The sequence below is a fragment of the Oncorhynchus gorbuscha genome, linkage group LG01 (genome assembly GCF_021184085.1).
Source record: "Oncorhynchus gorbuscha isolate QuinsamMale2020 ecotype Even-year linkage group LG01, OgorEven_v1.0, whole genome shotgun sequence".
Classification (NCBI taxonomy): domain Eukaryota; kingdom Metazoa; phylum Chordata; class Actinopteri; order Salmoniformes; family Salmonidae; genus Oncorhynchus; species Oncorhynchus gorbuscha.
In genome coordinates, this window is record NC_060173.1 from 115,842,489 (window position 1) to 115,865,050 (window position 22,562).

General features: G+C 43.6%; 1 protein-coding gene across 2 annotated transcripts in view; it reads right to left on the reverse strand.

The window, feature by feature from the left end:
* Positions 1–556: 556 nt before the first annotated feature.
* fn1a (fibronectin 1a) overlaps positions 557–22,562 on the reverse strand; it is a 76,894-nt gene continuing 54,888 nt past the window's right edge. Inside the window, exons 35-47 of one of the 2 annotated variants that reach the window (XM_046344167.1) lie at positions 13,056–13,143; positions 12,654–12,833; positions 11,378–11,467; positions 10,605–10,796; positions 8,450–8,539; positions 7,929–7,992; positions 6,191–6,581; positions 5,911–6,049; positions 4,904–5,068; positions 4,155–4,280; positions 3,817–3,923; positions 3,429–3,551; positions 557–2,570 (exon numbers count right to left, since the gene is read on the reverse strand). In XM_046344167.1, the coding sequence (XP_046200123.1) occupies positions 2,502–2,570; positions 3,429–3,551; positions 3,817–3,923; positions 4,155–4,280; positions 4,904–5,068; positions 5,911–6,049; positions 6,191–6,581; positions 7,929–7,992; positions 8,450–8,539; positions 10,605–10,796; positions 11,378–11,467; positions 12,654–12,833; positions 13,056–13,143 (1,824 nt within the window). In that variant the 3' untranslated portion in view covers positions 557–2,501. Of the gene's footprint in view, positions 2,571–3,428; positions 3,552–3,816; positions 3,924–4,154; positions 4,281–4,903; positions 5,069–5,910; positions 6,050–6,190; positions 6,582–7,147; positions 7,993–8,449; positions 8,540–10,604; positions 10,797–11,377; positions 11,468–12,653; positions 12,834–13,055; positions 13,144–22,562 lie in introns of those variants that run through there. The other variant, XM_046344078.1, reaches the window with a different exon arrangement.

A 22,562-nucleotide genomic window follows, 5' to 3' on the forward strand; every position in this document is an offset into this window, starting at 1 on the left:
CATTGAATGAACACCCACTTGTAGTGTACCTCTGTGATACAACTCTTGCATTAAAGCAGTGGTATTCAGCGGGGACCCCCCGATTTAATTTCTGGGGACCAAATTTCTTATGATCCCACCCCATATCAAATAACAACCTTCCAAAAAAAAAAAAATCTGCAAATTTCTACATAAATCGTCTTCTCAAAAATGAAAAGAAACCAATAAATACATTTACTCAATAAAATTGTATTTTTCAAATTATTTCTCAAAAACGTTTGTATAATGTGTATAATGTCCCATACAATAATCTGTACTCTTGGTTTCTGGTTCTTCATTTTTAATATATATTTTGAATACCACTGCATTAAAGACCATGCATGGTTTTAAAAAGGAATGTTTTTGTTCGTTAGACTGGTAGTTGAAGTCTCCAAAGAGATTTGAAATGCACGAAGACGAGGTTCTCATGCGAGACCTCTGTATCCAAGTGGTTCACTATATAGGGACTAGGGTTATACTTCAAAACAGCAATCTTATTTCTCTGTAGAAGCATTTGAGCTCGGATGGGATCGGTTGGAAATATTATCCATTCAAGAGAACTCACGATACCGTCAAGAGGTTTCCCATAGTGTAAACTTCTGAATGGGGTAAAATCTCAGAGAGAGAAAGCTCTGGTTCGGGCAGCACAGAGTAGAAACAGAGTAGGCTATAGGAGAATTAGGAACAGCACAGAGTAGGCTACAGGAGGAATGGCAACAGCACAGAGTAGAAACAGAGTAGGCTACAGGAGGAATAGAAACAGAGTAGGCTACAGGAGGAATGGCAACGCACAGAGTAGAAACAGAGTAGGCTACAGGAGGAATAGAAACAGAGTAGGCTACAGGAGGAATGGCAACGCACAGAGTAGAAACAGAGTAGGCTACAGGAGGAATAGAAACAGAGTAGGCTACAGGAGGAATGGCAACAGCACAGAGTAGAAACAGTAGGCTACCGGAGGAATGGGAACAGCACAGAGTAGAAACAGAGTAGGCTACAGGAGGAATAGAAACAGAGTAGGCTACTGGAGGAATACTGAATGGCTTTAGAACCTCTACAGATTCTCTTTTCATGGGAATGTCTCGAAGGACTAGGTAGGACAACGGAACCAAACATTAAAGACCCTTTCTTTGCCTTGGGGGTATTTTGAAGTGACGCTATAGAAAGGAGTGGCAATGTGGAGAAGCAGCAGGATGGTGGTTAATTGGTCAGACCAGACCACTGATCAAGGTTAGTGAATGACAGGAACAGGAAGGCAGCACGTAGTTGACACTTCCTACAGTAATATGTTCCATGGAGTACTACTGTGACGGCACGGGAAGACATCGCCATAGAAATACAAGTCTATAAGAATTCAATAGGAATTATATTTCCATGGGCGACACGTAGGAAGTCCCACCAAGTTGACTACTTAAAAATAAAAAAAATGGTGCATGCTAGCAGTCTTTTGTGAGACTGATCCTAGTGCACTCTAGGTTTTATAACTCTGTAAGTCACAGGTACAGCGCCTTCAGGAAGTATTGACTTTTTCCACATTTTTGTTGTTGTTGTTACAGCTTGAATTTAAAATGGATTAAATAGAAATTGTGTGTCAATGATTTACACACAATTACCCCATAATGTCAAAATGGAATATTGTTTTGTAGAACATTTGGTAAAGTAATAAAATGTTAAAAGTTGAAATGTATTGAGTCAATAAGTATTCAAACCCCTTTGTAATGGCAAGCCTAAAGTTCAGGAGTAAAAATGTGCTTTTGACAAATTGCGTAATGAGTTGTTTAACCTTTGTTTCCCATCTCTTTACCCCACACAAGTGTCTGTGAGGTCACTCAATCGAGTAGTGAATTTCAAGCACCGATTCAACCACAAAGACATGGGAAGTTTTCCAATGCCTCGCAAAGAAGGGCACCTATTGGTAGCAGACACTGAATATCCCTTTGAGCATGGTGAAGTTATTAATTACACTTTGGATGGTGCATCTATACACCCAGTCACTACAAAGATACAGGCGTCCTTCCTAACTCAGTTGCCGGAGAGGAAAGAAACCACTCAGGGATTTCACCAGAACAATAAGCTTTGGATTTAGAAATCAGCTTGAAAATCTATGGCAACACTTGAAAATGGCTGTCTAGCAATGATCTATAACCAACTTGACAGAGATTGAACAATTTTTTTTTTTTTTTTTAGTGGCCAAATATTGTACAATCCAGGTGTTAGAGCTCTTAGACAATGACCCAGAAAAGTCCTACAAAGTATTGACTCAGGGATGTGAATACATAAGTAAATTAGATATTTATGCATTTCATTTTCAATATATATATTTGCTAAACATTTCTAAAAACATTTTCACTTTCATTAAAAAAATCTATTTAATCCATTTTGAATTCAGGCTGTAACAACAAGTTGTTGAATAAGTCCAGGGATAGGAATACTTTCTGAAGGCCCTGTAATGTGAGTGGAGTCTGAGGAGGATCTCCTCTCCTTCTTTACTCGGAGGGTTGCTGTACATCTGCTAGGAGCTCTGGTCTCAGACACTCTATAGGACACTGGATGTTCTGTTGGGAAGACAGAAAGGAAACATTGAGTTCGTTTAAAGTACGTGTTAGCATGATGGTCAATAAGGAAATACAGTTTTTTTTACCTTTATTTAACTAGGCAAGTCAGTTAAGAACATTTTTTTATTTTCAATGACAGCCTAGGAACAGTGGGTTAACTGCCTTGTTCAGGGGCAGAACAACTGATTTGTACCTTGTCAGCTCGGGGGATTTGAACTTGCAACCTTCCGGTTACTAGTCCAACGCTCTAACCACTAGGCTACGCTGCCGCATGATATACAGCTGATCTCGATTGACATATGAGAGGTCACAAAGACATTTGTGTCCATGTTATTATGGGCCAGTAAGTGGCAGAATGAAAGGCCAGCTCTAGAATCCAAGGAGCACAGAATAAAATAAAACACTAGAAAGGACACTGGTAAACCTTTAACGTAACTACCGATCGGCCATCTTGGTCAGGGAAAACTGTACAATATTGCATCTCTATGCCTGAGAGGCCGGGAACACCCACCAGTTTCTTCAAGGCGTTCTCCCTATAGCGGTTGGCCATCTTGGTCAGGGAAAACTGTATAATATTGTATCTCTAACTGTATAATATTGCATCTCTATGATGCCTGAGAGGCCGGGAACACCCACCAGTTTCTTCAAGGCGTTCTCCCTATAGCGGTTGGCCATCTTGGTCAGGGAAAACTGTATAATATTGCATCTCTATGCCTGAGAGGCCGGGAACACTCACCAGTTTCTTCAAGGCGTTCTCCCTATAGCGGTTGGCCATCTTGGTCAGGGAAAACTGTATAATATTGTATCTCTAACTGTATAATATTGTATCTCTATGCCTGAGAGGCCGGGAACACCCACCAGTTTCTTCAAGGCGTTCTCCCTATAGCGGTCGAATGCGTCTTGGTGTAGTTGAGGCTGTAGCAGATCCACATCTACCTCAGTCTGAGCTCCCGGTCTTCTGCAGTTCTCACAGCGCCAGCCCTGAGGGCAGGACACACCATTTACCACATAGAACAAAACGCTGTCGGTCTCATAGATCTGCTGCGCCCTTAACATTCACTGAAGTCCTCACCATTAGAATTCAATTTCACTTCGATAGTCCGCCAAATTTGCGTATCCAGTTTACCACACGTTCACAACTTTCTCCTGCTTAAGTCTAGACTCCCCTTATCTGTGCTTTTCTTTTACTTCCTGTGTGCTACACCACAACATCCTGTGCTCCACTGTATGGAGACGGTGGTCTTACCTGCTGTCCTCCGTAACAGGTGCAGGTACAGATAGCTCCCAGGTATTCCTTCTGCCACTGGTTGCCCACCTGGTACATCTTCCCCTCGTCATAACACGTAGACTCATCTGTAGCAACAAATAGATCACCATAACAACGCACAGCGCAGTCTCCGGTTATTCTCTAAGCGAACCTGAACTTTTACTGCGGATTGGACGTTGTTTCGTTCCAGCAACGGAGGCGTTACGAGAACAGCTCGGCAGTATTAAAAGGAGCCGTGGACTTGGTACACTCTGGTGTGAATTAAACAACTTGTCGGCCATTAATTGCTCTCTGAACTAGTATGGTCCGGTACTTACGTGGCTCGCACTTGAACTCTCCCTTCCCGTTGCCCAAACAAGTACAGCTCATCATGTGACCGTTCTCAGCGTGGCGATCCCACTTCTCTCCTATGCGGTAGTTGTTCCCGCTGTCATGACACCACTCTGTAGGAGGGAGAGGGTGAAGAGGGGAGTAGGGGACGTAGGAGAGAGGGGAGATCATTCTAGTTGAATTAATCCAAAATAATTTTTTGGGGGGCACACATGGCCATTATGTCCTCGACTCCTCCCACTCTGGTGGAGAAAGGAGTCTGATTGGACCCAACATTCTGAGCTTCACTGAGACTGAGATTGTACAATTCATCCCTCATTCACACAAACATCAGTCATTTGACCCATGACGTTTAGCATTCAGACATGATGATGGCATGTCGTCTCAGGGTTTGGTATCGTCTGGTTATGGACTGACAATACAAACCCCAGACACAACATGCTCTATCCCCGTCAGTGGCATGTTTTACTACAGTAGAACAACATGCTGCAGGGACTAGCATGGGCAGACCTTAGCCTTTCTATCAAATCATCCCAGAATAAAATGTGCTTTAAGAATGATTTAGTCATTTTAACAAATGCTATAAAATGAGAGAAAATAAATACCGTAACCATACAATTTAGTTTTTTCATTTTTTTTCTTCATTTTGGTCATCTGTGTCAGGTCTGCCCATGCTGAGGTAAGATAGAAGGGGGTTTGTATTAGAAGCATTATGGGATGGGTTAGAGTCACTCACTGGATGAATCACATCTGAAATGGCCACTGCCCAGCCCCAGACACCTGCACCACAGCTTAAAGCCCGTCTCTGACATACGCTCCCACTCTACACCCACGTCATGGTAGGTGGCTGTGAACGTGTCATAACACACATCTCTGTTGGAGGGGAGGTGGTCTCCTGGAACTAGAAGGAGAGAGAAGGGTCAAAGCATGTTAACAAAGGAAAAACAAAAACAGATGGACAAAGCAAACTATCAACAGATGGGATTTCACCAAATAATAAAAGCGCGGATCCCCCAAAACACTAAAGCGCGGATCCCCCAAAACACTAAAGCGCGGATCCCCCAAAACACTAAAGCGCGGATCCCCCAAAACACTAAAGCGCGGATCCCCCAAAACACTAAAGCGCGGATCCCCCAAAACACTAAAGCGCGGATCCCCCAAAACACTAAAGCGCGGATCCCCCAAAACACTAAAGCGCGGATCCCCCAAAACACTAAAGCGCGGATCCCCCAAAACACTAAAGCGCGGATCCCCCAAAACACGGATCCCCAAAACAAGCGCGGATCCCCCAAAACACTAAAGCGCGGATCCCCCAAAACACTCCCCCAAAACAAGCGCGGATCCCCCAAAACACTAAAGCGCGGATCCCCCAAAACACTAAAGCGCGGATCCCCCAAAACACTAAAGCGCGGATCCCCCAAAACACTAAAGCGCGGATCCCCCAAAACACTAAAGCGCGGATCCCCCAAAACACTAAAGCGGGGATCCCCCAAAACACTAAAGCGCGGATCTCTAAAAACTAAAGCACGGATCCCCCAAAACACTAAAGCGCGGATCCCCAAAACACTAAAGCGCGGATCTCTAAAAACTAAAGCACGGATCCCCAAAAAACATTAGAAGGACGCTGGACAACAACTCATGTAAAGTCTTAATTGAAAAGTCTAATGTTATTGCATGGCATACCACCGCAGGGTACTGGAGAAAGTAGCCGTAATCTCACGGACATGCTAATGTAGTCCTTACCAGCGTTGCCAGCGGTGACTATCTCCTCCAGGACCTTCTCTCGGCCCTGCCCTCTCATGGCCTCCACAACGACGTTATAGGAGGCTCCTGATGTCAACCCGATCAGAGTGGCACTGGTAGAAGTGCCTGGTAATCTCATCTGTTAAGAGAGAGATGGATATTGTTTAGTGGGAATAGCAATACCTGTGGTGTGAGAATCATTCACTATTGACACCATGTATGTTGTAAAGAGAATAATCAGGTACGCTAGTACACACCATCTGAATACAGGTATTCTCACCTGGAACATCTTCTCTTCGAGGTTGGTGATGGGGCTACAGGTTACCATGTACTCTGAGCTCTGGGGAACACCCTGCCATGAGATGGTTGTGCGTGTCTGGGCCTCCTGCGGCACCCCAAACCCGGTCTCATTCTCAGGGAACCCAAACGGAAGACCCGATAATGGACCCTCGCTCACCCGGACCAGGGGCACTCTCTGGCCATCGGGGCCTGGGACGGGGATGTAGACTAGGGGTTCACGGTGGTGGATAGCTGGACCCTGGTTGTCCCTACCGTTGGGGTTGGGGCCCAGGCTCTGGTACTCTGTGTAGATGTGCTGGCCCTGCTGGCCCAGCGTGTCCTGGCCGTTAGTCCCCACCAGCTGGACGTGGTTGGGGTTCAAGTTGGGGTTGAGGGGAAAGTTGGGGTTCAAGTTGGTGTTCCCGTTGGGGTTGAGGGGAAAGTTGGGGTTAGGTTTGGTATTCCCATTGGGGTTAGGGTTGATGTTGGGGTTCCCATCAGGGTTGGGGTTGTTCAGGGTTGAAGTTGGGGGGGTTCCCATCAGGGTTGGGGTTGGTTGGTGTTAAAGTTGGGGTTAGGGGGTTCCCATCAGGGTTGAAGTTGGGGTTCCCAGTTGGGGTTAGGGTTTGAAGTTGGGGTTGGTGTTGGGGTTAGGGTTGGTGTTAAAGTTGGGGTTAGGGTTGGTGTTGTTAGGGTTGGTGTTAAAGTTGGGGTTAGGGTTGGTGTTAAAGTTGGGGTTAGGGTTGGTGTTAAAGTTGGGGTTAGGGTTGGTGTTAAAGTTGGGGTTAGGGTTGGTGTTAAAGTTGGGGTTAGGGTTGGGGTTGGGGGGGTTCGTATTAAAGTTAGGATTGGGGTTAGTTGGGGTTGGGGTTCAAATTGGGGTTAGGGTTCAAATTGGGGTTGGGGTTCAAGTTGGGGTTGGGGTTGAGGGAAGGTTGGGGTTCACATTGACGTTATAGTTGGGGTTTCCATTAGGGTTGGGGTTCCCGTTAGGGTTGAGGGGGAGGTTGGGATTGGGGTTGAAGTTAGGGTTGGTGTTAAAAATGGGGTTCTGATTGGCACTGCCATAGAAGTTGGGGTTGGTGTTGGCATCGCTGTTGGGGTTGAGGGGAAAGTTAGGGTTAGGATTGGGGTTGCTGTTAGGGTTGAACTGGTTGGGGTTGCCATTAGGGTTGAGGGGGATGTTGGGGTTCACGTTGAAGTTCCCATCGGGGTTGGTGTTGGGATTCTCATTGGGGTTAAAGTTAAAGTTAGGGTTGGGGTTCACGTGGAAGTTGGGGTTACCATTTGGGTTAAACTGGTTGGGGTTCCCATTAGGGTTGGTGTTGGGGTTGAGGGAAAATTGGGGTTAGGATTGGGGTTGGGGTTGAGGGGAAAGTTGGGGTTAGGATTGGTGTTGGGGTTGCTGTTAGGGTTGAACTGGTTGGGGTTAACGTTGAAATTTCCATTGGGGTTGGTGTTGGGGTTCCCATTGGGGTTGAAGTGGAAGTTAGGATTGGGATTCACGTGGAAGTTGGGGTTACCATTTGGGTTGAGGGGAAAGTTGGGGTTAGGGTTGGTGTTGGGGTTTCCATTAGGGTTGGTGTTGGGGGGGTAGTTGGGGTTTCCATTGGGGTTGGTGTTGGGGGTAGTTGGGGTTGGTGTTGGGGGGGTAGTTGGGGTTTCCATTGGGGTTGGCGTTGAAACTAGGGTTGCTGGGGTTAAAGTCGAGGTCGGTGGGGAAGTTGGGGTTAACCTCGTCCTCGGGCACATCCAGGATATCGGGGCTGGGCCGGTGGGACACAGGGAGCTGGGATGCCAGTTCTAGCAGAGAGACGGGTTAGGAGCAGAGCAAGCAGAGCGTTAGAGACCGGAGAGGAGCTGCAGCAGCTAGGTTCAACCAGCAGGGGGACACTACAGAGAGAGTCCTCTTGTCTTTCCTGTTGGATTCAATGGGCAGCTCCTGCAAACTGCAAAGCTTGCCACTAGCGCACATTGTAACTTTTGAATAATTTACTTTAGATATTCAAAAAGGTCAGAGCATTATCTTAAAGCAGCTGAGACAATTTTGGTGCTGCCTCAGTATGTATTAATTGCTTGCCTGCAAAAAAGCCATTGTTACAACAAGCACATATTCACAGAGTTTCATTGGTTTTGTAATAACTTTCTTCTTCATCAATTTGTTCCATTCAGAAAAGAGGTATCTGACCTCAAGGCTCTTTCCCTGGTTAAATAAAAAAAAAGGTCTTGTTCAGATGGGAAAGTTGATTGTTGTACTTACGAGTTCTAGCCTTGCCCACTAGAGGAGTGCTTCTCAGAGCATTCTGCAGGGTGACAATCTTGATGACATATTCAGTTCCTGGTTTCAGACCTGAAAATGTTTATAAAAAAAAACGTAGTGTGAGGGAGAGACTTAGTAAAAGAAACAGGCTACGATAGACAGGTTGGCTGATAAGGTCACGAAAAATGTTGCGCGTCGAACGGTGTCGGGAATGTGAATGTCGGGAATGTCGGGAATCAGGGTACAGGTACATTGTCCATTTCAAATTCATTCCTTACCCAGATTTGTGTGTATTGGGTATATGTTGTGTAATTTGTTAGATATTACTGCACTGTCGGAGCTAGAAGCACAAGCATTTAGTTAGATATTACTGCACTGTCGGAGCTAGAAGCACAAGCATTTAGTTAGATATTACTGCACTGTCGGAGCTAGAAGCACAAGCATTTAGTTAGATATTACTGCACTGTCGGAGCTAGAAGCACAAGCATTTAGTTAGATATTACTGCACTGTCGGAGCTAGAAGCACAAGCATTTAGTTAGATACTACTGCACTGCACGGAGTTAGAAGCACAAGCATTTACTGCACCCACAAGCATTTAGTTAACATCTGCTAAACACAGTTAGATATTACTGCACTGTTATCTAGAAGCACAAAAGTTATATTATATTACTAAACATTAAATATTACTGCATATAGAAGCACAAGCATTTAGTTAGATATTACTATCGATCCCCTGCAGGAGGCCTTCTGGTAGGGCCGCATTCATTGTAAATAAGAACTTGTTCTTAACTGACTTGCCCACAACAACATCCTAGTTAAATAAAAAATAGTTAAATAAAAAATAAATACATTTGACAAATAAAATTCAAATTCCAGGTTGCACAGCAAAATACTTTAGCAGCATTTGCAAGTAAATAGTTTTTTTTATATTTTATTTTACGTTTATTTAACTAGTTAAGTCAGTTAAGAACAAATTCTTATTTTCAATGACGGCCTAGGAACAGTGGGTGAACTGCCTGTTCAGGGGCAGAACGACAGATTTGTACCGTGTCAGCTCGGGGGTTTGAACTCTCTAACCACTAGGCTACCTGCCGCCCCTACACTCTAACCACTAGGCTACCTGCCGCCCCTACACTCTAACCACTAGGCTACCTGCCGCCCCTACACTCTAACCACTAGGCTACCTGCCGCCCCTACACTCTAACCACTAGGCTACCTGCCGCCCCTACACTCTAACCACTAGGCTACCTGCCGCCCCTACACTCTAACCACTAGGCTACCTGCCGCCCCTACACTCTAACCACTAGGCTACCTGCCGCCCCTACACTCTAACCACTAGGCTACCTGCCGCCCCTACACTCTAACCACTAGGCTACCTGCCGCCCCTACACTCTAACCACTAGGCTACCTGCCGCCCCTACACTCTAACCACTAGGCTACCTGCCGCCCCTACACTCTAACCACTAGGCTACCTGCCGCCCCTACACTCTAACCACTAGGCTACCTGCCGCCCCTACACTCTAACCACTAGGCTACCTGCCGCCCCTACACTCTAACCACTAGGCTACCTGCCGCCCCTACACTCTAACCACTAGGCTACCTGCCGCCCCTACACTCTAACCACTAGGCTACCTGCCGCCCCTACACTCTAACCACTAGGCTACCTGCCGCCCCTACACTCTAACCACTAGGCTACCTGCCGCCCCTACACTCTAACCACTAGGCTACCCCGCCTGTTTGAAATGTAGAGCCCTGCAATCCATTGAATTTAAGCCCAACCCGACTCGTTTTGCTCCACGGTTGCACACGCGTCTGTCTTGTTTGCTAAAACAACCCACCCGGAACTTTTCACACTATTATGTTGAGCCAAACTGTTCTGGTATGTTCTATTTAAACACACTTCCCAGCCACTGAGGTGTATGGATCCGTAACCCGACCAGTTCAGTTTGATTCGACTCGGTTCAGACCTAAGAACAAAAAAAGGTCCCGTATGTAGCCATGTGGGCCGACCTGCACCACATTTGACAGAAACATGAGTTATAGATTTGCTTTCAATGAGAATGACATGTCTGATAAAACGGTAGAATCGGTTCTATGTGCACTATTTCTACGCTTCTCATTCTTAAAGTTTTCCTTTTGGGAGGAGAGCCCTACCAGTGATGATGGCTTGGCTGCGGGAAGCGGTGGGCCGCGGGGTGAGTTCCCGGGGGATGCCCCCCGCCTCCTCGTAGGTGACGTAATACCCGGTGACCCCGGCACTACGGGACCCCTCCCAGGTAAAGGAGATGCTGCTAGGGGTCAGAGAGGTGAACCGGATGTTGGTGGGGGGAGACACCACAGGCTTAGCTGCAGGAGAGAAACAATACAGGGAGACAATCAATTCCACAGTTGAAAAGACACTGGCTGAACCAACTAAAATCTGGAAAACATTTGCAGAAATGTTGATTTATGTCAAATAACCCTAATAAATGAGAGAGGTAGGTAGTGCATAGAGAGAGGTATATAGAGAGCGGTAGGTAGTATATAGAGAGCGGTAGGTAGTATATAGAGAGCGGTAGGTAGTATATAGAGAGCGGTAGGTAGTATATAGAGAGCGGTAGGTAGTATATAGAGAGCGGTAGGTAGTATATAGAGAGCGGTAGGTAGTATATAGAGAGCGGTAGGTAGTATATAGAGAGCGGCAGGTAGTATATAGAGAGCGGTAGGTAGTATATAGAGAGCGGTAGGTAGTATATATAGAGCGGTAGGTAGTATATAGAGAGCGGTAGGTAGTATATAGAGAGCGGTAGGTAGTATATAGAGAGCGGTAGGTAGTATATAGAGAGCGGTAGGTAGTATATATAGAGGTAGGTAGTATATAGAGAGCGGTAGGTAGTATATAGTATATAGAGCGGTAGGTAGTGTATAGAGAGAGGTAGATAGTATACCTGTGGTGGCAGTGAGGGTGAAGGGAGCACTGCGGCCGTTGCCATTCAGAGTGTATATGTTGATCTTGTAGGTAGAGCCAGGCTGAAGACCTGTGGAAAACGGTCCAGATGAATCTGATCTAGAATAGAGTCTGGGTCATGTTCATTAGGCACCACTTGGTGCAATAAGAAATGCCCATTTTCTGTTGCAAGACGTTACAAAAATGTTGCGTGTCCTATTGAACACGACCCTGAAGTGAATGTTGACTGCAGCAGGGTGAGGTCAATGGAGTAGGGGTATTAGGGAGGGGGGTACCATTAGATACCATGGGGGTACCATGAAGGTTTACGAAGGGTATAGGAGGGGTACCTTGGATGGTGACAGTTTAGGGGGGGGGGTACAGGAGGTTTAGCTTGAATGGGGATTTAGGGAGGGGTACCTTGGATGGTGAAGGTTTAGGGGGGTGTACAGGAGGGGTACCTTGGATGGTGAAGGTTTAGGGAGGGGTACCTTGGATGGTGAAGGTTTAGGGAGGGGTACCTTGGATGGTGAAGGTTTAGGGAGGGGTACCTTGGATGGTGAAGGTTTAGGGAGGGGTACCTTGGATGGTGAAGGTTTAGGGAGGGGTACCTTGGATGGTGAAGGTTTAGGGAGGGGTACCTTGGATGGTGATAGTTTAGGGAGGGGTACCTTGGATGGTGAAAGTTTAGGGAGGGGTACCTTGGATGGTGAAGGTTTAGGGAGGGGTAACTTGGATGGTGAAAGTTTAGGGAGGGGTAACTTGGATGGTGAAAGTTTTTTGTTTTTGAATTTTACCCCTTTTTCTCCCCCAATTTCATGGTATCCAATTGTTTAGAAGCTACTATCTTGTCTCATCGTTACATCTCCCGTATGGGCTCGGGAAGAGACGAAGGTTGTAATGAGTCCTCCGATACACAACCCAACCAAGCCGCACTGCTTCTTAACACAGCGCGCATCCAAACACCGTGCACCTGGCAACCTTGGTTAGTGTGCACTGCGCCCGGCCCGCCACAGGAGTCGCTGGTGCGCGATGAGACAAGGATTTCCCTACCGGCCAAACCCTCCCTAACCTAGACTACGCTAGGCCAATTGTGCGTCGCACCACGGAGCTCCCGGTCGCGGCCGGTTTCGACAGAACCTGGGCACAAACCCAGAGTCTCTGGTGGCACAGCTGGCGCTGCAGTACAGCACCCTTAACCACTGCGCCACCCGGGAGGCCCTGGATGGTGAGGGTATAGGAGGAGTACCTTTGATGAGGGGGTATCGGAAGGGTACCTTGGATGGTGTAGGTGCGGGAATCAGGGGCGATGGTCCTCTGGATGGGGGTGCGGCCTCCGGTGGTGGGCGTGGCCTCAACCAGGAAGCCAGAGATGGTCTCGGTCTTGGATCTCCAGGTCAGGGTGATGGAGGTGTCCTTTGCGTCAGAGATACGCACGCGACGCGGAGGACTGATGTCTGGAACACAAAGAGAGCAGTTTTCTTTAAATTGAATTTCTTTTTCTTATTAACTAACATTGTCCTTTGTTAAAAGATTGTAATGTCTGTTATATATGTGAACATCTGTTTTGTGGACTAAAGATTAAATTAGATTACAGATAATGTGTAAATAAAAATATGATTTTGACCATGTTCTACTATCATCACTATCGGTTGGCTGTGGGAACGAGAGAGACTCACTGTCCAGAGTTGTGACCTCTCCTTGAACTGGGCGGCTCGTCAGAGAGTTCTTCAGGGCGTAAATGTGCACCTCGTACATAGTGGAAACCTACACAGACACAAGACAGTACAGAATAAACTGAGTGAGACTCGTACATAGTAGAAACCTACACAGACAGTACAGAATAAACTGAGTGAGACTCGTACATAGTAGAAACCTACACAGACAGTACAGAATAAACTGAGTGATAGTAGAAACCTACACAGACACGAGACAGAATAAACTGAGTGAGACTCATACATAGTAGAAACCTACACAGACACAGTACAGAATAAACTGAGTGAGACTCGTACATAGTAGAAACCTACACAGACACAGTACAGAATAAACTGAGTGAGACTCATACATAGTAGAAACCTACACAGACACAGTACAGAATAAACTGAGTGAGACTCGTACATAGTAGAAACCTACACAGACAGTACAGAATAAACTGAGTGAGACTCGTACATAGTAGAAACCAACACAGACACAGTACAGAATAAACTGAGTGAGACTCGTACATAGTAGAAACCTACACAGACACAGTACAGAATAAACTGAGTGAGACTCGTACATAGTAGAAACCAACACAGACACAGTACAGAATAAACTGAGTGAGACTCATACATAGTAGAAACCTACACAGACAGTACAGAATAAACTGAGTGAGACTCATACATAGTAGAAACCTACACAGACAGTACAGAATAAACTGAGTGAGACTCGTACATAGTAGAAACCTACACAGACAGTACAGAATAAACTGAGTGAGACTCATACATAGTAGAAACCTACACAGACAGTACAGAATAAACTGAGTGAGACTCATACATAGTAGAAACCTACACAGACAGTACAGAATAAACTGAGTGAGTCTCATACATAGTAGAAACCTACACAGACAGTACAGAATAAACTGAGTGAGTCTCATACATAGTAGAAACCTACACAGACAGTACAGAATAAACTGAGTGAGACTCATACATAGTAGAAACCAACACAGACAGTACAGAATAAACTGAGTGAGACTCGTACATAGTAGAAACCTACACAGACAGTACAGAATAAACTGAGTGAGACTCATACATAGTAGAAACCTACACAGACACAGTACAGAATAAACTGAGTGAGACTCGTACATAGTAGAAACCTACACAGACACAGTACAGAATAAACTGAGTGAGTCTCATACATAGTAGAAACCTACACAGACAGTACAGAATAAACTGAGTGAGTCTCATACATAGTAGAAACCTACACAGACAGTACAGAATAAACTGAGTGAGACTCGTACATAGTAGAAACCTACACAGACAGTACAGAATAAACTGAGTGAGACTCGTACATAGTAGAAACCTACACAGACAGTACAGAATAAACTGAGTGAGACTCATACATAGTAGAAACCTACACAGACAGTACAGAATAAACTGAGTGATAGTAGAAACCTACACAGACAGTACAGAATAAACTGAGTGATAGTAGAAACCTACACAGACAGTACAGAATAAACTGAGTGAGACTCATACATAGTAGAAACCTACACAGACAGTACAGAATAAACTGAGTGAGACTCGTACATAGTAGAAACCTACACAGACAGTACAGAATAAACTGAGTGAGTCTCATACATAGTAGAAACCTACACAGACAGTACAGAATAAACTGAGTGAGACTCGTACATAGTAGAAACCTACACAGACAGTACAGAATAAACTGAGTGAGACTCGTACATAGTAGAAACCTACACAGACAGTACAGAATAAACTGAGTGAGACTCATACATAGTAGAAACCTACACAGACAGTACAGAATAAACTGAGTGATAGTAGAAACCTACACAGACAGTACAGAATAAACTGAGTGATAGTAGAAACCTACACAGACAGTACAGAATAAACTGAGTGATAGTAGAAACCTACACAGACAGTACAGAATAAACTGAGTGATAGTAGAAACCTACACAGACACAGTACAGAATAAACTGAGTGATAGTAGAAACCTACACAGACACAGTACAGAATAAACTGAGTGAGACTCATACATAGTAGAAACCTACACAGACAGTACAGAATAAACTGAGTGAGACTCATACATAGTAGAAACCAACACAGACAGTACAGAATAAACTGAGTGAGACTCGTACATAGTAGAAACCTACACAGACAGTACAGAATAAACTGAGTGAGACTCGTACATAGTAGAAACCTACACAGACAGTACAGAATAAACTGAGTGAGACTCGTACATAGTAGAAACCTACACAGACAGTACAGAATAAACTGAGTGAGACTCGTACATAGTAGAAACCTACACAGACAGTACAGAATAAACTGAGTGAGACTCGTACATAGTAGAAACCAACACAGACAGTACAGAATAAACTGAGTGAGACTCGTACATAGTAGAAACCTACACAGACAGTACAGAATAAACTGAGTGAGACTCGTACATAGTAGAAACCTACACAGACACAGTACAGAATAAACTGAGTGATAGTAGAAACCTACACAGACACAGTACAGAATAAACTGAGTGATAGTAGAAACCTACACAGACACAGTACAGAATAAACTGAGTGAGACTCATACATAGTAGAAACCTACACAGACAGTACAGAATAAACTGAGTGAGACTCATACATAGTAGAAACCAACACAGACAGTACAGAATAAACTGAGTGAGACTCGTACATAGTAGAAACCTACACAGACAGTACAGAATAAACTGAGTGAGACTCATACATAGTAGAAACCTACACAGACACAGTACAGAATAAACTGAGTGAGACTCGTACATAGTAGAAACCTACACAGACACAGTACATAATAAACTGAGTGAGTCTCATACATAGTAGAAACCTACACAGACAGTACAGAATAAACTGAGTGAGTCTCATACATAGTAGAAACCTACACAGACAGTACAGAATAAACTGAGTGAGTCTCATACATAGTAGAAACCTACACAGACAGTACAGAATAAACTGAGTGAGTCTCATACATAGTAGAAACCTACACAGACAGTACAGAATAAACTGAGTGAGTCTCATACATAGTAGAAACCTACACAGACAGTACAGAATAAACTGAGTGAGTCTCATACATAGTAGAAACCTACACAGACACAGTACAGAATAAACTGAGTGAGACTCGTACATAGTAGAAACCTACACAGACAATACAGAATAAACTGAGTGATAGTAGAAACCTACACAGACAGTACAGAATAAACTGAGTGAGACTCGTACATAGTAGAAACCTACACAGACAGTACAGAATAAACTGAGTGAGACTCGTACATAGTAGAAACCTACACAGACAGTACAGAATAAACTGAGTGAGACTCGTACATAGTAGAAACCTACACAGACAGTACAGAATAAACTGAGTGAGACTCGTACATAGTAGAAACCTACACAGACAGTACAGAATAAACTGAGTGAGACTCGTACATAGTAGAAACCTACACAGACACAGTACAGAATAAACTGAGTGAGACTCGTACATAGTAGAAACCTACACAGACACAGTACAGAATAAACTGAGTGATAGTAGAAACCTACACAGACAGTACAGAATAAACTGAGTGAGACTCGTACATAGTAGAAACCTACGCAGACAGTACAGAATAAACTGAGTGAGACTCGTACATAGTAGAAACCAACACAGACAGTACAGAATAAACTGAGTGATAGTAGAAACCTACACAGACACAGTACAGAATAAACTGAGTGATAGTAGAAACCTACACAGACACAGTACAGAATAAACTGAGTGATAGTAGAAACCTACACAGACACAGTACAGAATAAACTGAGTGATAGTAGAAACCTACACAGACAGTACAGAATAAACTGAGTGAGACTCATACATAGTAGAAACCAACACAGACAGTACAGAATAAACTGAGTGAGACTCGTACATAGTAGAAACCTACACAGACAGTACAGAATAAACTGAGTGAGACTCATACATAGTAGAAACCTACACAGACACAGTACAGAATAAACTGAGTGAGACTCGTACATAGTAGAAACCTACACAGACACAGTACAGAATAAACTGAGTGAGTCTCATACATAGTAGAAACCTACACAGACAGTACAGAATAAACTGAGTGAGTCTCATACATAGTAGAAACCTACACAGACAGTACAGAATAAACTGAGTGAGTCTCATACATAGTAGAAACCTACACAGACAGTACAGAATAAACTGAGTGAGTCTCATACATAGTAGAAACCTACACAGACAGTACAGAATAAACTGAGTGAGTCTCATACATAGTAGAAACCTACACAGACAGTACAGAATAAACTGAGTGATAGTAGAAACCTACACAGACAGTACAGAATAAACTGAGTGAGACTCGTACATAGTAGAAACCTACACAGACAGTACAGAATAAACTGAGTGAGACTCGTACATAGTAGAAACCAACACAGACAGTACAGAATAAACTGAGTGAGACTCGTACATAGTAGAAACCTACACAGACACAGTACAGAATAAACTGAGTGAGACTCGTACATAGTAGAAACCTACACAGACAGTACAGAATAAACTGAGTGAGACTCGTACATAGTAGAAACCTACACAGACAGTACAGAATAAACTGAGTGAGACTCGTACATAGTAGAAACCTACACAGACAGTACAGAATAAACTGAGTGAGACTCGTACATAGTAGAAACCTACACAGACACAGTACAGAATAAACTGAGTGAGACTCGTACATAGTAGAAACCTACACACAGTACAGAATAAACTGAGTGAGACTCGTACATAGTAGAAACCTACACAGACAGTACAGAATAAACTGAGTGAGACTCGTACATAGTAGAAACCAACACAGACAGTACAGAATAAACTGAGTGAGACTCGTACATAGTAGAAACCTACACAGACACAGTACAGAATAAACTGAGTGATAGTAGAAACCTACACAGACACAGTACAGAATAAACTGAGTGAGACTCATACATAGTAGAAACCTACACAGACAGTACAGAATAAACTGAGTGAGACTCATACATAGTAGAAACCAACACAGACAGTACAGAATAAACTGAGTGAGACTCGTACATAGTAGAAACCTACACAGACAGTACAGAATAAACTGAGTGAGACTCATACATAGTAGAAACCTACACAGACACAGTACAGAATAAACTGAGTGAGACTCGTACATAGTAGAAACCTACACAGACACAGTACAGAATAAACTGAGTGAGTCTCATACATAGTAGAAACCTACACAGACAGTACAGAATAAACTGAGTGAGTCTCATACATAGTAGAAACCTACACAGACAGTACAGAATAAACTGAGTGAGTCTCATACATAGTAGAAACCTACACAGACAGTACAGAATAAACTGAGTGAGTCTCATACATAGTAGAAACCTACACAGACAGTACAGAATAAACTGAGTGAGTCTCATACATAGTAGAAACCTACACAGACAGTACAGAATAAACTGAGTGAGTCTCATACATAGTAGAAACCTACACAGACACAGTACAGAATAAACTGAGTGAGTCTCGTACATAGTAGAAACCTACACAGACAGTACAGAATAAACTGAGTGAGACTCGTACATAGTAGAAACCTACACAGACACAGTACAGAATAAACTGAGTGAGACTCATACATAGTAGAAACCTACACAGACAGTACAGAATAAACTGAGTGAGACTCGTACATAGTAGAAACCTACACAGACACAGTACAGAATAAACTGAGTGAGACTTGTACATAGTAGAAACCTACACAGACACAGTACAGAATAAACTGAGTGATAGTAGAAACCTACACAGACAGTACAGAATAAACTGAGTGAGACTCGTACATAGTAGAAACCTACACAGACAGTACAGAATAAACTGAGTGAGACTCGTACATAGTAGAAACCAACACAGACAGTACAGAATAAACTGAGTGAGACTCGTACATAGTAGAAACCTACACAGACAGTACAGAATAAACTGAGTGAGACTCGTACATAGTAGAAACCTACCCAGACACAGTACAGAATAAACTGAGTGATAGTAGAAACCTACACAGACACAGTACAGAATAAACTGAGTGATAGTAGAAACCTACACAGACACAGTACAGAATAAACTGAGTGATAGTAGAAACCTACACAGACACAGTACAGAATAAACTGAGTGATAGTAGAAACCTACACAGACACAGTACAGAATAAACTGAGTGAGACTCATACATAGTAGAAACCTACACAGACAGTACAGAATAACCTGAGTGAGACTCGTACATAGAGGAAACCTACACAGACACAGTACAGAATAAACTGAGTGAGACTCGTACATAGTAGAAACCTACACAGACAGTACAGAATAAACTGAGTGAGACTCGTACATAGTAGAAACCTACACAGACAGTACAGAATAAACTGAGTGAGACTCGTACATAGTAGAAACCTACACAGACACAGTACAGAATAAACTGAGTGATAGTAGAAACCTACACAGACAGTACAGAATAAACTGAGTGAGACTCGTACATAGTAGAAACCTACACAGACACAGTACAGAATAAACTGAGTGATAGTAGAAACCTACACAGACACAGTACAGAATAAACTGAGTGACAGTAGAAACCTACACAGACACAGTACAGAATAAACTGAGTGACAGTAGAAACCTACACAGACACAGTACAGAATAAACTGAGTGATAGTAGAAACCTACACAGACACAGTACAGAATAAACTGAGTGATAGTAGAAACCTACACAGACACAGTACAGAATAAACTGAGTGATAGTAGAAACCTACACAGACACAGTACAGAATAAACTGAGTGAGACTCGTACATAGTAGAAACCTACACAGACAGTACAGAATAAACTGAGTGAGACTCGTACATAGTAGAAACCTACACAGACACAGTACAGAATAAACTGAGTGAGACTCGTACATAGTAGAAACCTACACAGACACAGTACAGAATAAACTGAGTGATAGTAGAAACCTACACAGACACAGTACAGAATAAACTGAGTGATAGTAGAAACCTACACAGACACAGTACAGAATAAACTGAGTGATAGTAGAAACCTACACAGACACAGTACAGAATAAACTGAGTGATAGTAGAAACCTACACAGACAGTACAGAATAAACTGAGTGATAGTAGAAACCTACACAGACAGTACAGAATAAACTGAGTGAAATATTGCCGTCGAGTTGTAAAGTTGGTTCATTGTTTTCCCTGCCTCGGGATGCACCGTTTCAGTTTCAATGACTCAAAAACGGAGGAGTGTAACTAAGGCTGGGAATGTGAATGCAATCGACCTAGCGAGGGTAATGATCACGTCTCAGTCGTGACGTGGCTAATAGGCTAACTCACATTTCAACCTGACGCCGCGGGATCACTCGGGTTGTCAATTCATTTTTGGCCCGCTACCATACCGCCAGCGTTACGCTCGCTGCACGACAAGTCACCAGCAAGTATAAACGAGTCTAGATGTTGTCTGGCTTCGGTTTTTAAAAGCTTGACAATGAATAACCCCAACAAAACAGCATGCAAATGAGAAACATGTAAGCCCTCGACAGCAAACAGTAGAGCAGTAGCTTAGGCTGTCTACTCAACTAGGCTACAACTACAATACATGTTGAGTGGGGCCGTACAGCAATGCTGCATTCAACCGCACCGGTGATCCATGCAGTACCAAAACAAACATTAAAAAAACAACATGTTTTAAAGTTTAAAATGTTACAACAACCTATAGCTACGTTTGTTAATTTAAGTTATTAAACAACGTTTGATTAAGGTAGAAGTGTATTATGTACATCTGCCAGCGGTTGAGGGTTTATCTGCTGTTCCCTCGTTAGATTTAACGGGACGGCTGGCATTAGTTGTTGATCATGTTTATGTGTAAAGGCAACTGAGGGAGAGAGACCTTTTCATGGTTCTTTGATCAACAGGACTGAAGTTCTCAAATGTAAGAGGACTCCTGTGATATTCTTTGTAAAAACATTTTTTTTAAATGTAACCTTTAAATTTAACTAGGCAAGTCGGTTAATTAAGAACAAATTCTTATTTACAATGACGGCCAAACCCGGACGACGCTGGGACAACTGTCCGCCCTACGGCACTCCCAATTACGACCGGTTGTGACCCTGGTTTTAATCCAGGCTGTGTGTCTGTAGTGACGCCTCTAGCTCTGAGATGCACTGCTTTTAGACCCCTGCGCCAATTCATTCTGGTTTTATTTACTACAGAGTTGCAAATAAATTGTCGAAACGCCCGGCCTCTTTCCCACTCTATAATGCTATAGAATTTGCCTTACTATACAAACATTCTATGAATTTATGAAAACGTGAAAATAATTACCATATCTAAGTTCTCCCTTGTCAGATTTTTTTTTAAATGCTGTCTTCCTGGGGGTGTATATAAACAGATATGAATAAGATTTCATGTTGATAAAATCCTGTCAGTTCCACTTTCAAAGTCATTGGCTGTGGTTGCATTCTTCGCCAACTGGAAATGACAAGGCTGGTGGACTGGCTGTGGCTTCGCTAGTCTACCAGACTACTGGTTTCAAACCCACATCAGGGCCCGGGGGGAGGAGCCCAAAACACCACCCACAACAGGGCCTGGGGTGGAGCCCCGAACGGGACCCTATTCCCTACATAGTGCACTACATTTCACCGGAGCTATATCGGTCCTGGTCAAAAGTAGTGCACTATGTAGGGAATAGGGTTTCATTTGAGAGGGACCAGCTCAACAGCTGGAACCACAGCTCTCATTAGTGTCATGACTCTCCTGTGATGATCAGGTTACAGTGGGTCCCCTCTACAGCGTGCTCTCTCTCGTAGAGGGGGGAGAGCCGGGATGTCTGCTGTTTTATGGTCGGTCATAAAATACATTGCCCCTCTGTAGTGTTCGAGAATGGAATGTAAAAAACTGTGGAGCACAGAGAGACACTTGGACAATGCAAAAGTTTGAATAATTCAACAATACTTATATTTGTCAAAGTAGTTTCAGTTGGTGATCTCATGAGGGACAGGAAAATGTACATAACTCTCTCCCTCTCTCTCTCTTAAAGTTGACATTTCCCAGCTGTCAGATTTATATCTAGATGTTGGATAAAATGAATGAGTAAATTATGAAACTATTTGTGAGAAGATGTAATGTGATGTTGGCTTTCTAAACGAGATAATTGTTAAGATGTAAAGTTTTAACTAGTCAGTGGCCACGCCCCCCAATGAGGCCAGACATTACATCAGGCGTCATGGAATAGCACCTCCCTCCCCCCCCAGTATAAAACCACTTCCTACAAAATGTACATTAAGTCAGAAATCGCCAGGACGGAGTCCCCACGTTGGAATTCTATAGACCATCAGACCAGAAAATATGGAGCTGACTCTGCATGTGAAATGGTTAAGAAATACAGCTCTATAGGCCATTACAACAGAAAATATGGAGCCCAGGAGACCAGACCGTTGGCT